Source organism: Palaemon carinicauda, chromosome 6, assembly GCF_036898095.1.
Source record: "Palaemon carinicauda isolate YSFRI2023 chromosome 6, ASM3689809v2, whole genome shotgun sequence".
Taxonomy (NCBI): Eukaryota; Metazoa; Arthropoda; class Malacostraca; order Decapoda; family Palaemonidae; genus Palaemon; species Palaemon carinicauda.
The window spans coordinates 150,862,491-150,875,947 of NC_090730.1; the positions used below are offsets into that span (position 1 = coordinate 150,862,491).

At 40.8% G+C, this 13,457-nt stretch overlaps 1 protein-coding gene across 2 annotated transcripts in view; it reads right to left on the bottom strand.

The window, feature by feature from the left end:
- Positions 1 to 610: 610 nt before the first annotated feature.
- The window catches only part of LOC137642729 (high mobility group protein 20A-like), a 42,446-nt gene continuing 29,599 nt past the window's right edge, over positions 611 to 13,457 (bottom strand). For both annotated transcript variants that reach the window (XM_068375555.1, XM_068375554.1), the window contains exon 8: positions 611 to 5,515. In XM_068375555.1, coding sequence (XP_068231656.1) covers positions 5,376 to 5,515 — 140 coding nt within the window. In that variant the 3' untranslated portion in view covers positions 611 to 5,375. The remainder of the gene's footprint in view (positions 5,516 to 13,457) is intronic.

A 13,457-nucleotide genomic window follows, 5' to 3' on the forward strand; every position in this document is an offset into this window, starting at 1 on the left:
AGTCTAACAACATTAACTATCTAATACCAATCATGTTAACACTGCAGTGTTCAGTGCTTTTGTATAGTTACAGAACTTTTCATAAACGATAAATTCTGAGGTTGGCAAATATGATCCCTGTAGGGGTTACCAGCTACAACAGTGCTCAAAGTTCTTTGCAGTATCTTTCAGATCCAATCTTGGTATCCTCCAAACTAGATAATAGCTGAATTTTGTTCAAAATTTCAACCATCACTGAAGAAAAAAATTCCCAAAAAAGTGTATGGTGCCTCAAAGTGCATCTTGGCGGTGTTATTGAACAATTTAATGATAGTGAATGAAAATAAGTGGGGTATTGTATGACAATGTACTTATTCTATTAGATGTTTAACAATAGAAATGTATGCTACCACCAAATGGTAAGTGAATGTTACCTACAAATCAAATTGAGCCAACTCAGTAATTGTCACTGTAAATTATTTCTATAACATGTCAACCATGCGGTGACATGTTTATACAAATAGGTTCATCAATTAGGATTCTAAAATTCATACAGAAAGGATAAAGAATTACTATTTACCTTTTTAAAGTCAAGTTGCCAAATAATAGGCAAGGATGGAAAAAATAACAATGGAGAAGTAGTTTTATTTGTCTCCTGTTCATTACCAATATCACCGGATATTTACATGCCAAACTAACACTGCAAAAACTAAGTAGTTTTGTTCTTAAACAAATTTAGCTTGAGCTCTTCATTTCAAATAGTATTGATAAGAAAAGTCAAGGCCCTGAATCATAATTGCCCTGAGAAATACCTTGTCACAAGAAACTGAGTGCTTCCTTCTTCAGAAAGTGTAATTTTGTCAAAGAAAAATTTCTATAAATATTTATTACTTTGGCCTGTGATATATTATCTGCATAAATCAACCACAGCCGAACGTGTAACACATATGATGTATATTCCTTGAAGGGTGAGGACAATGTACATAGGTACTATGCATTTTCAAGATAATTGTAAATAAAGAAATATATATACATCACCTAAACAAATGTATTTTAATATTTGGTTTTCTTTTAATTCAATGATCTGTAATCTGCTGAATAACTATATTAATGACATCTGACAACATATTTTTCCAAGATTCAATAAAAAAAAAAAATGCAAGCAACAAGGCTTCCACAGAACAAGCAGCAATTTCAAATGATGTGTTGAAAACTATGCCAAAATACAGAACTCATTTTTCAATATTTAGGTTTCAAAGATCATACCTTCAGCCTAAATAAATCTGGAATTACAGAATTTAGAATTTATAGTGGCCTATGACTGTGTTGGAAGTTCATTTAGTAAACTATGCTAAACCTTTTTTATCCATAATGAAGGGGAGCTTTTAATATTTTATACAAATTATAGTGAAAATTGTTAAAACTATCACACCATTTGTAGCAATTCATACCATTTAAACCCAGGCTAATCTACCATGGATCTTTTTTGCTATCTGTTCAAGAATTCTTAATTTATCATATTGATTCTTATCAAATAGTCCCATGCATTACAATGTAAACCTTATTCTGTATTCACAGACATTATACTGTAAACCAGTACAATGAAGCCAAGATTCAAGTAGGATTTTGAAAACTGTCATGACTACATAATTATAGTACCTTTCCTTCCATTCAATTGGTCATGTGTATGGATGACAGTCTATAGGGGAGAAAATAGAGAATGTGAAGTTGTCACACAATGTGAAAAGCACATTTTACAGTTGCAATTAACCACATGAGTCAAGAATGCAGTGACACTTACATACTAAGACCCTCTTCAGTGGCATCATCAATTCCATAACGTATTACCATGAACATGAAGATGTTGGATTGACCCTCAAACTCAAGTTTTCAGGTTTTATACAAAACTTTTACAGCATTGATGACCTTATTTACATATAGCTAAGGAAAGGGCAACCAACCATGCAAAACTGTACACAGAGTAAAGTGAAGAATAACAATCACAAAAAACCCAGTTATCTGTGCATATCCCAGCAATCTGGTAATTTCTTAGTGTTAAACTTATCACAGTAAGCTAGAATCAAAGCCACATTTTATGAGCAATCCATGGAAGAGCCATAAGCTCAAGTTGAAAACATACTTTATTGTGATGGTATAAAATTAACGTGAGTCAAAAATACATATTTTGAATATTAAAAAAAAAAAAAGCAAAATCCAATCTTACAGCATTTTTTCCACCTCATACAAACCACACTCTAGTATGAACTGACTCACCAATACAACTTAATATTACTCTGATAATATTTTTCCATATAGTTGAAAGTTTTCTAAGAATAAGAGAGGTTCTTTTTTCATTTACTTTCAGAAGAGCTGGACAAAATTATCTTAAATATTAAATCTTTAGTCTTGTTTTCAAGTAGAAAAAAAGTTAAACCATAAAAGTTATAACTTGTTAAATACCCATATAAAGCATTGATTTTTTAGCTAGATATTTAATAATGGCCAAGCACATTTACCTCATACTTTTCGATTGATGAGTAGAAACAAAACGAATGGCTTGCACAGGTGTAGTTCTAATATTCAGTACACTAAAGCGCATACATTTAAAACCCATATTTCGGATGAATTAAAACAAAATGTTAAACCAAAAACTGCAACTCATTGAACCAGTCGATCTATATAATAAAAATGGTCTCTGCACTACCCACGAGAATAAATTTCCCAATCTTTTTTATATGCACAATTTTTCGTAATTGTGACTTGAACGGTGAGATGTAAATATCTGCCTTGAGGTATGTCTAATAGATTTGAAATTCCCCCAATAATAGTACTCCATATAAAATACCAGGTACCTTAATAAGCAATCATTAAATTTTGGATTAAAAGGCAAATGCTACATAAGAAGAAATCTTAGAAATCATCCAACCTCGAAAAAAGTCATCCTGACAAATGGAAGAGAGAAATGATAATCACTATACAGCCTTCTCAAATACGTAGTGGCTAAAGTTAAAACATAAGAGAAAAGGATTATCTGAAAAAGATACCTTCCTTTGAAAATATAGCTCCTAAATTCATGAAACAAACTCACACCACAAGGAAAAGCTTTCTGAATATAGTAATCCAAACCCTGCATGAACTAAAAAATTACTTCTGTCCAATATCTATATAAAATCATATTCATTGTTAATACTGTAGTCCTCAATATTATAAATATTAAGATGGTATTACTGATCATTTCCATAAAAAAATATACACAATGTTCTGTTGGAACACACTACTCCAAAAACAAAAAGACTACTGTACTGGAAAATGGTGGACCACACACTTGGATTATGGTGGTTTCACTTTTCCTTGCCAGTTTGTCTCAATAAAAATGCAGCAACATGTAGCTTAGCATTGTAAAATTGATTAAATGAAAAATTTAAACTAAATAGATGTGAAAAGCCTGGGGTTTTCTTGAATTTATAACCAAACCCAGATTCAAAAGAACTTTGGGATTATTTTAAAGAGAACTGTATCTCAAAATAGTTTCAAATCACCTAAAAAGGCGGGATGTACTGAAAACTTAGTACTCAAGAAAGTACAGTTTGAATATAACTGGCTTTTAAGGTCAGTTCTACTGCAACTCCATAAGTGAGTATCAATTTTTGCTTTGTTTAAACTGACAATTTTTTTCCTCTAAAGAACTAAGAAACTCTACATCAACAATTTTGGAAACTAATTTCTTTCCTTTCATTTTATCTCTAAAAACATTACAAACCACTGAACAACGCCCTCATCGTCCTCTTTGTTTAAATGGGACAAGGAAGGGCTGCCTGCTTTCTTTTTTCTCTTTGATCTGAATCTTTTTTCTAGCTTTCATACTTTCAAACGTATAGGACTGGCCTGACTCTTCACAGCTTCTCTAGTAAAACTGGATGTTTGTTAGCTTAAACTGCTAGTCTTCCTATAGATTTTAATAATCACATTCAACTCTACATAATTTTACTTTATTCTACCAAGAGTAAGCTTTGGTTAAAAAAGCCACAACTCACTTAATGTTACGTTTCAAAAATATTAGCAATATCACCAATTATTCAAATTATAAAATAAACTAGGTTCTGAGTCTATGTTCAAACATAAAACATAACAGCAATTAGAAGTAAAAATAAACTATGTGATTCATGTGAATTAACTATACTTCATCTCTCCCTTTCCCCTATTTTTGTAGGAAGACAACACAGCTTGTGTGGGGATGGGGACAAAGAGTTTAATGAAGACCTTAATTCCTTATATTAGTTTTTTTTTCTTTTTTCTTTTACCAAATCTTTTATTTTACTTTGTATGTCTGATATTATTTTATGCATATTTTCTTTTAGTATTAACTACACAGTCTGTACTTGAATTAAAGTTCTATTAAGTTAGATGGACAGACAAAAAAATGGTCACCTGACTGGGATAAAAGCTGGGATGTCATGAAAAGACAGAATTAAAATTTCATAAAGACTAATTGAAATGAAACAGGATTTTATCTTGTAAATGTAACCATAGCCAAGACTAGAAACTACACAGGAAAGTGCAAATCTCAGCACAACTAAACTTCTCCTTCTCCACTTCTGAATCTATATCCACATTACCAGTCAAAATAAAAAACCAAAGCTAAGGTATTCAGAGAAAAAGCAGAATCACGATCAAAACAAGGCAGTCTGTACACAACATTATAGGAGGTCATAATACAAGTTAAATGATTACTAAATAAACGACGAAAGTAAATAACATGGCAGAGGTTATTCACAAAGAGAAAAAAGGATCAATTAAGACTATCCAAACCAATATGACAGAAAAAGGGAAAGTGGCTTAAAAATGTTAACTTAACAAATAAAGCTAAACATTGTCTAAGACAGAATAAAATTTATAGAAAATAGGGCAATAAATACACCCGAATTATAATCCGAGAAAGTAAATGACAATAGAAAAGAACATACTGATAGAGATTTGGAAGATGTACTGATTTTAACACAGCTGACAATAAGAAGTTTGCAATACTATTGATTGAAATCTATTTCACAAGACTTTACAGTACCTGCGAAAGTGTTCCAACAAAATATAATGTATAGAGAGCTGTTAATTTTTAAGATGGCAACCATGATGCCACTGATCAAAGAGTTACCAAGTTAATCTGCTCAAAAAACAGAGGAGAGTAAAGCTTTAATGCAATACAATTCTATCTTTTTTCATAGCTTCTGCAGAAATTAATTATAGCCTACTCCAATAGAGCACTTAGTAGTTCAGGTACAATATGAATAACAGAAAACAAATCTGGAAGGTGAAGATGATTTCTTTTGAGGAGGAAATAAAAAAGAAAAACCATCATTCTTTCCAAATTGATCCCCTGGTACTGAATGAATAAATCCAAATCATGTCAAGGCTAATTGACTAACAATACCCCGTACAGTTTGAATGAGAGATTGATTCTGCTGAGGATTATTAACAATAACAGAATGAAGCTGTACCATGTAGCTATCAATGCTTTCTTCTGTTGGGGTTTCCTGTGTGCCTGAAATATGAAAAAACAAAATGAATATCGATATCATTACTTAGCAGCCTTACCAGACTAGCAAGCTATTTCTAAACTGAAGGATCCCCTCATAAATGAAGTGAAAATAGGATAAAGATAAAGCTTAATATGCCAAGACAGAATTAGATATTAAATCCTTTTTTGTAGGTCAGAGGAGAAGACAGGAACATGAAAAGTTAGTCAGAAAGCAATGTAGATAGGAACTAAAGGTACACGGCAAAGGACTTTTATTGTATTGATACTCATTTCACCATCTACAGTAAAATTACCCAGTAAAATTACTTAATTATATTTTAGAACTAAAAGTAAAGACTTAGAACTTATGTAATTCCAATATCTTAATATTAGCTTAAATGGACCATTGGCAACTCAGTATCTGTAGTCACAAAGTTTCAGCTAAGCTGATGGCACATATACTGATCCTTGCTTAGGGGCTGATTATATATTGCATGTTCAGTCTCAAGGACAATATGTGACAGCACAGTGATCTGCTACTTGTCTCTTCCACTTATGAGTGACCTTTGCTTAAAACACAACCAATCAACTTACAACCATCGCAGGAAATAATTAATATACAGGTAGAGTAACTATAGTATGGATTCTTCATAAGAGGTAATATTATTATTATTATTACTATCATTATTACTTGCTAAGCTACAACTGTAGTTGGAAAAGCAGTATGTTATATGCTCAATGGCTCCAACAGGGAAAAATAGCCCAGTGCGGAAAGAAAATAAGGAAATATGTTATTTTCATTAGTAAAATAAATTTTTGAATATACTTACCCGATGATCATGTAGCTGTCAACTCCGTTGCCCGACAGAAATCTACGGTCGGGATACGCCAGCGATTGCTATCCAGGTGGGGTTGTACACAACAGCGCCATCTGTGAGTAGGTACTCAAGTACTTCTTGTCAACAAGAACTCAATTTTCTCCTCGGTCCACTGGTTCTCTATGGGGAGGAAGGGCGGGTTCTTTAATTCATGATCATCGGGTAAGTATATTCAAAAATTTATTTTACTAATGAAAATAACATTTTTCAATATTAATCTTACCCGATGATCATGTAGCTGATTCACACCGAGGGTGGTGGGTGGAGACCAGCATACATGTTAACAAAGAAGCTAAGTATCCCGTATTTCATTTTATCAGTTATTCAAAATAACAAACATAAAATAAATAAGTACCTGGTAAGGAAGTCGACTTGAACTATTACTCTGCCTTTTATAAGTACGTCTTCCTTACTGAGCCTAGCGGTCCTCTTAGGATGCTGAACGACTCCTAGGTGCTGAAGTATAAAGGGCTGCAACCCATACTAAAGGACCTCATCACAACCTCTAACCTAGGCGCTTCTCAAGAAAGAATTTGACCACCCGCCAAATCAACCAGGATGCGGAAGGCTTCTTAGCCTACCGTACAACCAAAAGAACAACAATAAAAAGTATTCAAGAGAAAGGTTAAAAAGGTTATGGGATTATGGGAATGTAGTGGCTGAGCCCTCAACTACTACTGCACTCGCTGCTACGAATGGTCCCAGGGTGTAGCAGTTCTCGTAAAGAGACTGGACATCTTTGAGATAGAATGATGCGAACACTGACTTGCTTCTCCAATAGGTTGCATCCATAACACTCTGCAGAGAACGGTTCTGTTTGAAGGCCACTGAAGTAGCAACAGCTCTCACTTCATGTGTCCTTACCTTCAGCAAAGCAAGGTCTTCTTCCTTCAGATGAGAATGTGCTTCTCTAATCAGAAGCCTGATGTAGTAAGAAACTGCGTTCTTAGACATCGGTAGAGAAGGCTTCTTGATAGCACACCATAAAGCTTCTGATTGTCCTCGTAATGGCTTTGACCTTCTTAAATAGTACCTAAGAGCTCTAACTGGGCAAAGTACTCTCTCTAGTTTGTTCCCCACCAAGTTGGACAGGCTTGGGATCTCGAACGACTTAGGCCAAGGACGGGAAGGAAGCTCGTTTTTAGCCAAAAAACCGAGCTGCAAGGAACATGTAGCCGTTTCAGATGTAAAACCTATGTTCCTGCTGAAGGCGTGGATCTCACTTACTCTTTTAGCTGTTGCTAAGCACACGAGGAAAAGAGTTTTTAATGTGAGGTCCTTAAAAGAGGCTGATTGGAGCGGTTCAAATCTTGATGACATTAGGAACCTTAAAACCACGTCTAGATTCCAGCCTGGAGTGGACAACCGACGTTCCTTTGAGGTCTCAAAAGACCTAAGGAGGTCCTGTAGATCTTTGTTGGTGGAAAGATCCAAGCCTCTGTGGCGGAATACCGCTGCCAACATACTTCTGTAACCCTTGATCGTAGGAGCTGATAGGGATCTTACGTTCCTTAGATGTAACAGGAAGTCAGCAATCTGGGTTACAGTGGTACTGGTTGAGGAAACTGCATTGGCCTTGCACCAGCTTCGGAAGACTTCCCATTTAGACTGATAGACTCTGAGAGTGGATGTCCTCCTTGCTCTGGCAATCGCTCTGGCTGCCTCCTTCGAAAAGCCTCTAGCTCTTGAGAGTCTTTCGATAGTCTGAAGGCAGTCAGACGAAGAGCGTGGAGGTTTGGGTGTACCTTCTTTACGTGAGGTTGACGCAGAAGGTCCACTCTTAGAGGAAGAGTCCTGGGAACGTCGACTAGCCATTGCAGTACCTCGGTGAACCATTCTCTCGCGGGCCAGAGGGGAGCAACCAACGTCAGCCGTGTCCCTTTGTGAGAGGCGAACTTCTGAAGTACCCTGTTGACAATCTTGAACGGCGGGAACGCATACAGGTCGAGATGGGACCAATCCAGCAGAAAGGCATCCACGTGAACTGCTGCTGGGTCTGGAATCGGAGAACAATACATCGGGAGCCTCTTGGTCATCGAGGTAGCGAAAAGATCTATGGTTGGCTGACCCCACAGGGCCCATAGTCTGCTGCAAACATTCTTGTGAAGGGTCCACTCTGTGGGGATGACCTGACCCTTCCGGCTGAGGCGATCTGCCATGACATTCATATCGCCCTGAATGAACCTCGTTACCAGCGAAAGCTTTCGATCTTTTGACCAAATGAGGAGGTCCCTTGCGATCTCGAACAATTTCCTCGAATGAGTCCCTCCCTGCTTGGAGATGTAAGCCAAGGCTGTGGTGTTGTCGGAGTTCACCTCCACCACCTTGTTTAGCTGGAGGGACTTGAAGTTTATTAAGGCCAGATGAACCGCCAACAACTCCTTGCAATTGATGTGAAGTGTCCTTTGCTCCTGATTCCATGTGCCCGAGCATTCCTGTCCGTCCAGTGTCGCACCCCAGCCCGTGTCCGATGCGTCCGAGAAGAGACGGTGGTCGGGGATCTGAACAGCCAATGGTAGACCTTCCTTGAGAAGAATGCTGTTCTTCCACCACGTTAGAGTAGACCTCATCTCTTCGGAAACAGGAACTGAGACCGTCTCTAGCGTCATGTCCTTTATCCAGTGAGCAGCTAGATGATACTGAAGGGGGCGGAGGTGGAGTCTCCCTAACTCGATGAACAGGGCCAGCGATGAAAGTGTCCCTGTTAGACTCATCCACTGCCTGACTGAACATCGGTTCCTTCTCAGCATGCTCTGGATGCATTCTAGGGCTTGATTGATCCTTGGGGCCGACGGAAAAGCCCGAAAAGCTCGACTCTGAATCTCCATACCCAGATAGACAATGGTCTGGGATGGGACGAGCTGGGACTTCTCTATATTGACCAGGAGGCCCAGTTCCTTGGTCAGATCCATAGTCCATCTGAGATTCTCCAGACAGCGACGACTTGTTGGAGCTCTTAAAAGCCAGTCGTCTAAATAGAGGGAGGCTCTGATGTCTGCCAAGTGAAGGAATTTCGCAATATTCCTCATCAGTCTGGTAAACACAAGAGGTGCCGTGCTTAGGCCAAAGCACAGGGCTTGGAACTGGTACACAACCTTTCCAAAGACGAACCTTAGGAAAGGTTGGGAGTCTGGATGGATGGGGACGTGAAAGTACGCGTCTTTCAGGTCTAACGAGACCATCCAGTCCTCCTGCCTGACCGCTGCTAGGACCGACTTCGTCGTCTCCATCGTGAACGTCTGCTTTGTGACAAAAGCATTGAGAGCACTGACGTCCAGCACCGGTCTCCAACCTCCTGTCTTCTTCGCTACCAGGAAGAGACGGTTGTAGAAGCCCGGGGATTGATGGTCTTGGACTATGACTACCGCTTCCTTTTGTAGCAAGAGCGACACCTCTTGTTGCAATGCTAGCCTCTTGTCCTTCTCCTTGTAGTTGGGAGAGAGGTTGATGGGAGATGTAGCTAGAGGGGGACTGCGGCAGAACGGAATTCTGTATCCCTCCCTTAGCCACTTCACAGACTGAGCGTCTGCACCTCTGCTCTCCCAAGCTTGCCAGAAGGTCTTGAGTCTGGCTCCCACTGCTGTCTGGAGAGGAAGAAAGTCAGAACTTGCCTTTTGCGGACTTGGAACCCTTCTTGGATTTGCCACGGTGACTGTCGGCACGGGTACCTCCTCTGCTGGAGGTTCTGCCACGAAAGGGCGGGATGAACCGAGTTGCAGGAGTGTCCACTGCTGCAGGGCGGAAGGGTCTAGGCACGGAAGGTAAGGTTTTAGCCTTACGTGCAGAAGATGCCATCAGATCATGGGTATCCTTCTGGATAAGAGAGGCAGCCATCCCCTTAATCAGCTCCTCCGGAAACAGACACTTGGAGAGAGGAGCAAACAACAACTCTGACTTCTGGCAAGGAGTGATACCAGCCGATAAGAAGGAGCAAAGATGTTCTCTCTTCTTGAGCACTCCCGACACGTACGAAGCCGCAAGTTCACCAGACCCATCCCGGATGGCTTTGTCCATGCTGGACATGATCAGCATGGCAGAGTCCCTATCTGAAGGGGAAGTCTTCCTGCTTAAGGCTCCCAAACACCAATCGAGGAAGTTGAAGATCTCGAAGGCACGAAAGACTCCCTTCAACAGATGATCCATATCGGAAAAGGACCAGCAGATCTTCGATCGTCTCATAGCCAACCTGCGGGGAGAGTCAACCAGACTTGAGAAGTCGCCCTGGGCAGAGGCAGGAACTCCCAAGCCGGGTTCCTCTCCCGTGGCATACCAGACGCTCGACTTGGAAGCAAGCTTGGTAGGCGGAAAGATGAATGCAGTCTTTCCCAGTTGCTTCTTGGAATGCAACCACTCTCCCATAACCCTCAAAGCTCTCTTAGAAGATCGTGCGAGAACAAGCTTGGTGAAAGCAGGCGCAGCAGACTGCATGCCCAGAGCAAACTTGGAAGGAGGAGAGCGAGGGGTTGCAGACACAAACTGCTCAGGATACAAGTCCCTGAACAAGGCAAGGACTTTACGAAAGTCTAAGGAGGGAGGCGTAGACTTGGGCCCTTCAAAGTCAGAGTGTGGCTCATCCAAGTGTGCAGCTTCATCATCCGATACTCCATCATCCGAAAGCTGAGTAGGAAGTGGCAAAGGTAGAGCAGAAAGCTGAACGGCTGAATCCGGCAGAACGGGTGCATGCGTAGCTGCGGATCCAACATCATGCCGCTGCTGGTCTGTCTGCGAGCTGGCAACAACAAAAGCAGAGTGCTGGTGCGTGGATGGGGCTGCGGTGGGTTGCGGAGCATGCTGTATATGCGGAGCATGCTGTATATGCGGAGCATGCTGTATGGTATGCGGCGCATGCCGCATGGGTTGCGGAGAAAGCTGCATAGTGCTGGAACCCGGCAGCTCTACAGCAGCAAGAACATGCGTCTGGCAGGGAGGACTGCGCATCGGTGGTGGAGCTCTCACAGGTGGAGTGTGGGAGCAGGCAGCCGCAGTATCTGCTGAGCGCACAACCTCGGCGGGTTGTAGGTTAACAGGTGCAGTGTTAACCTTCTCAGCATGATACTCCTGCATGAATGCCACAAGCTGAGACTGCATAGTCTGCAGCATGGACCACTTAGGGTCTACCGTGGTTGGAGCAACAACAGACGGAGCAGAGGCCTGTTGTGGAACCACTCTACCTCTCTTGGGAGGTGTGCAGTCATCAGATGACTGCAGCGAGTCCGAACTGACCCAGTGGCTACACCTGGGCCGTTGGACTTGCTCGGAAGGGACCTTACGTTTGAGCGGTCGTGAGACCTTGGTCCATCGTTTCCTCCTGGAAACTTCTTCCACAGACGAGGAATGTAAGGGCTCATTCGTCTGTTTGTGGATGGGACGATCTTGAACAGATACGTCCGCAACCACTGAGGATACATCCGTGCGCCGATCAAGGCCTGCCGAACCCTTTGGTCCTTCGACATTGCTTCTCCCCTGGGCTTGGGAGCTTGCAAGAGGTCCCGGACTGGGAGGACGACTGGCACGCACAGATGTACCCTCATGCGCAACACTGACACTGACACTTTTCACATCACTAGCACTAACACTTCCCACTGCACTTTTCGCTTTCAGCTCTCTGACATCTGCCAAGAGCTGATTACGGTCATTAGCCAATGACTCCACTCGGTCACCTAGAGCCTGAATGGCACGCAACATATCCGCCATGGATGGCTGAGCACTAGTAGCAGGTTCGGGAGTCACCACCACAGGGGAAGGGGAAGGGGAAGGAAAAGGTTGAGGGGCATGGGGAGAGGAAAAATCCACAGAGCGAGAAGAACTCCTCCTGATTCTCTCCTTCTCTAACCTACGTGCATTTTTGAGGAATTCGTTAAAATCGAATTCCGAAAGCCCAGCACATTCCCCACATCGATCTTCCAATTGACAGGTTTTACCCCTACAATTGAAACAAACGGTGTGAGGATCTAAAGAGGCCTTCGGAAGACGCCTAGCACAAGTCCTAACACTACACTGCCTGTATTTAGGGACTTGAGACTGGTCAGACATCTTGAATTTAGAAGTAGTCAAGGGGGAATTCCAAAATCTAGCAAAGTTCGTTAACAATTAATCCAAATTAATTCCAAAAGCTTGCTAAGCTAATGATAAAGCTTCCTGAATAGCGAAGGCTAAACTCTAGAGTAAATACATCACCAAATCGTGAACAACAACTCCAGAATCAACAGCGTATCCAAGTAGGTCTTGCCGGCGGCACGACAGAGGAAAAATTGAGTTCTTGTTGACAAGAAGTACTTGAGTACCTACTCACAGATGGCGCTGTTGTGTACACCCCCACCTGGATAGCGATCGCTGGCGTATCCCGACCGTAGATTTCTGTCGGGCAACGGAGTTGACAGCTACATGATCATCGGGTAAGATTAATATTGAAAAAAATAAAGTACAAGAGAAGTAATGAACAATATAAAATATTTTAGGAACACTAATTATTAAAATATATCTTTCATATCAAATCTATAAAACCTTAAAAAACAAGACCAAGATATACAGGACAGAAAAGTGGACATGAGTGTACCCTTAAGCAAGAGAACTCTACCCCAAGACAGTGGAAGACCATGGTACAGAGGCTATGGGACCATGGTACAGTGGCTATGGCACTACCCAAGACTAGAGAACAATGGTTTGATTTTTGGAGTGTCCTTCTCCTAGAAGAACTGCTTACTATAGCTAAAGAGTCTTTTCTACCTTACCAAAAGGAAGGTAGCCACTGAACAATTATGGTGTAATAGTTAACCCCTTGCGTAAAGAAGAAATGTTTGGTAATCAAAGTGTTGTCAAGTGTAGAAGGACAGAGGAGAATGTGGAAAGAGTAGGCCAGACTATTTACTGTATATGTGGGCAAAAGAAAGAAAAACCATTACCAGAAAGATGGATCCAATGTAGTACTGTCTAGCAAGTCAAAGGATCCAATAACTCTCAAGCGGTAGTATCTCAAGGGGTGGTTGGTGCTCTAGCCAACCTACTACCTAAATAAGAAATATAGAGCAACTATAGAAAAATACAGTAATCCCTTGTATATCCACATTACTTTTATCCAACTTATATCA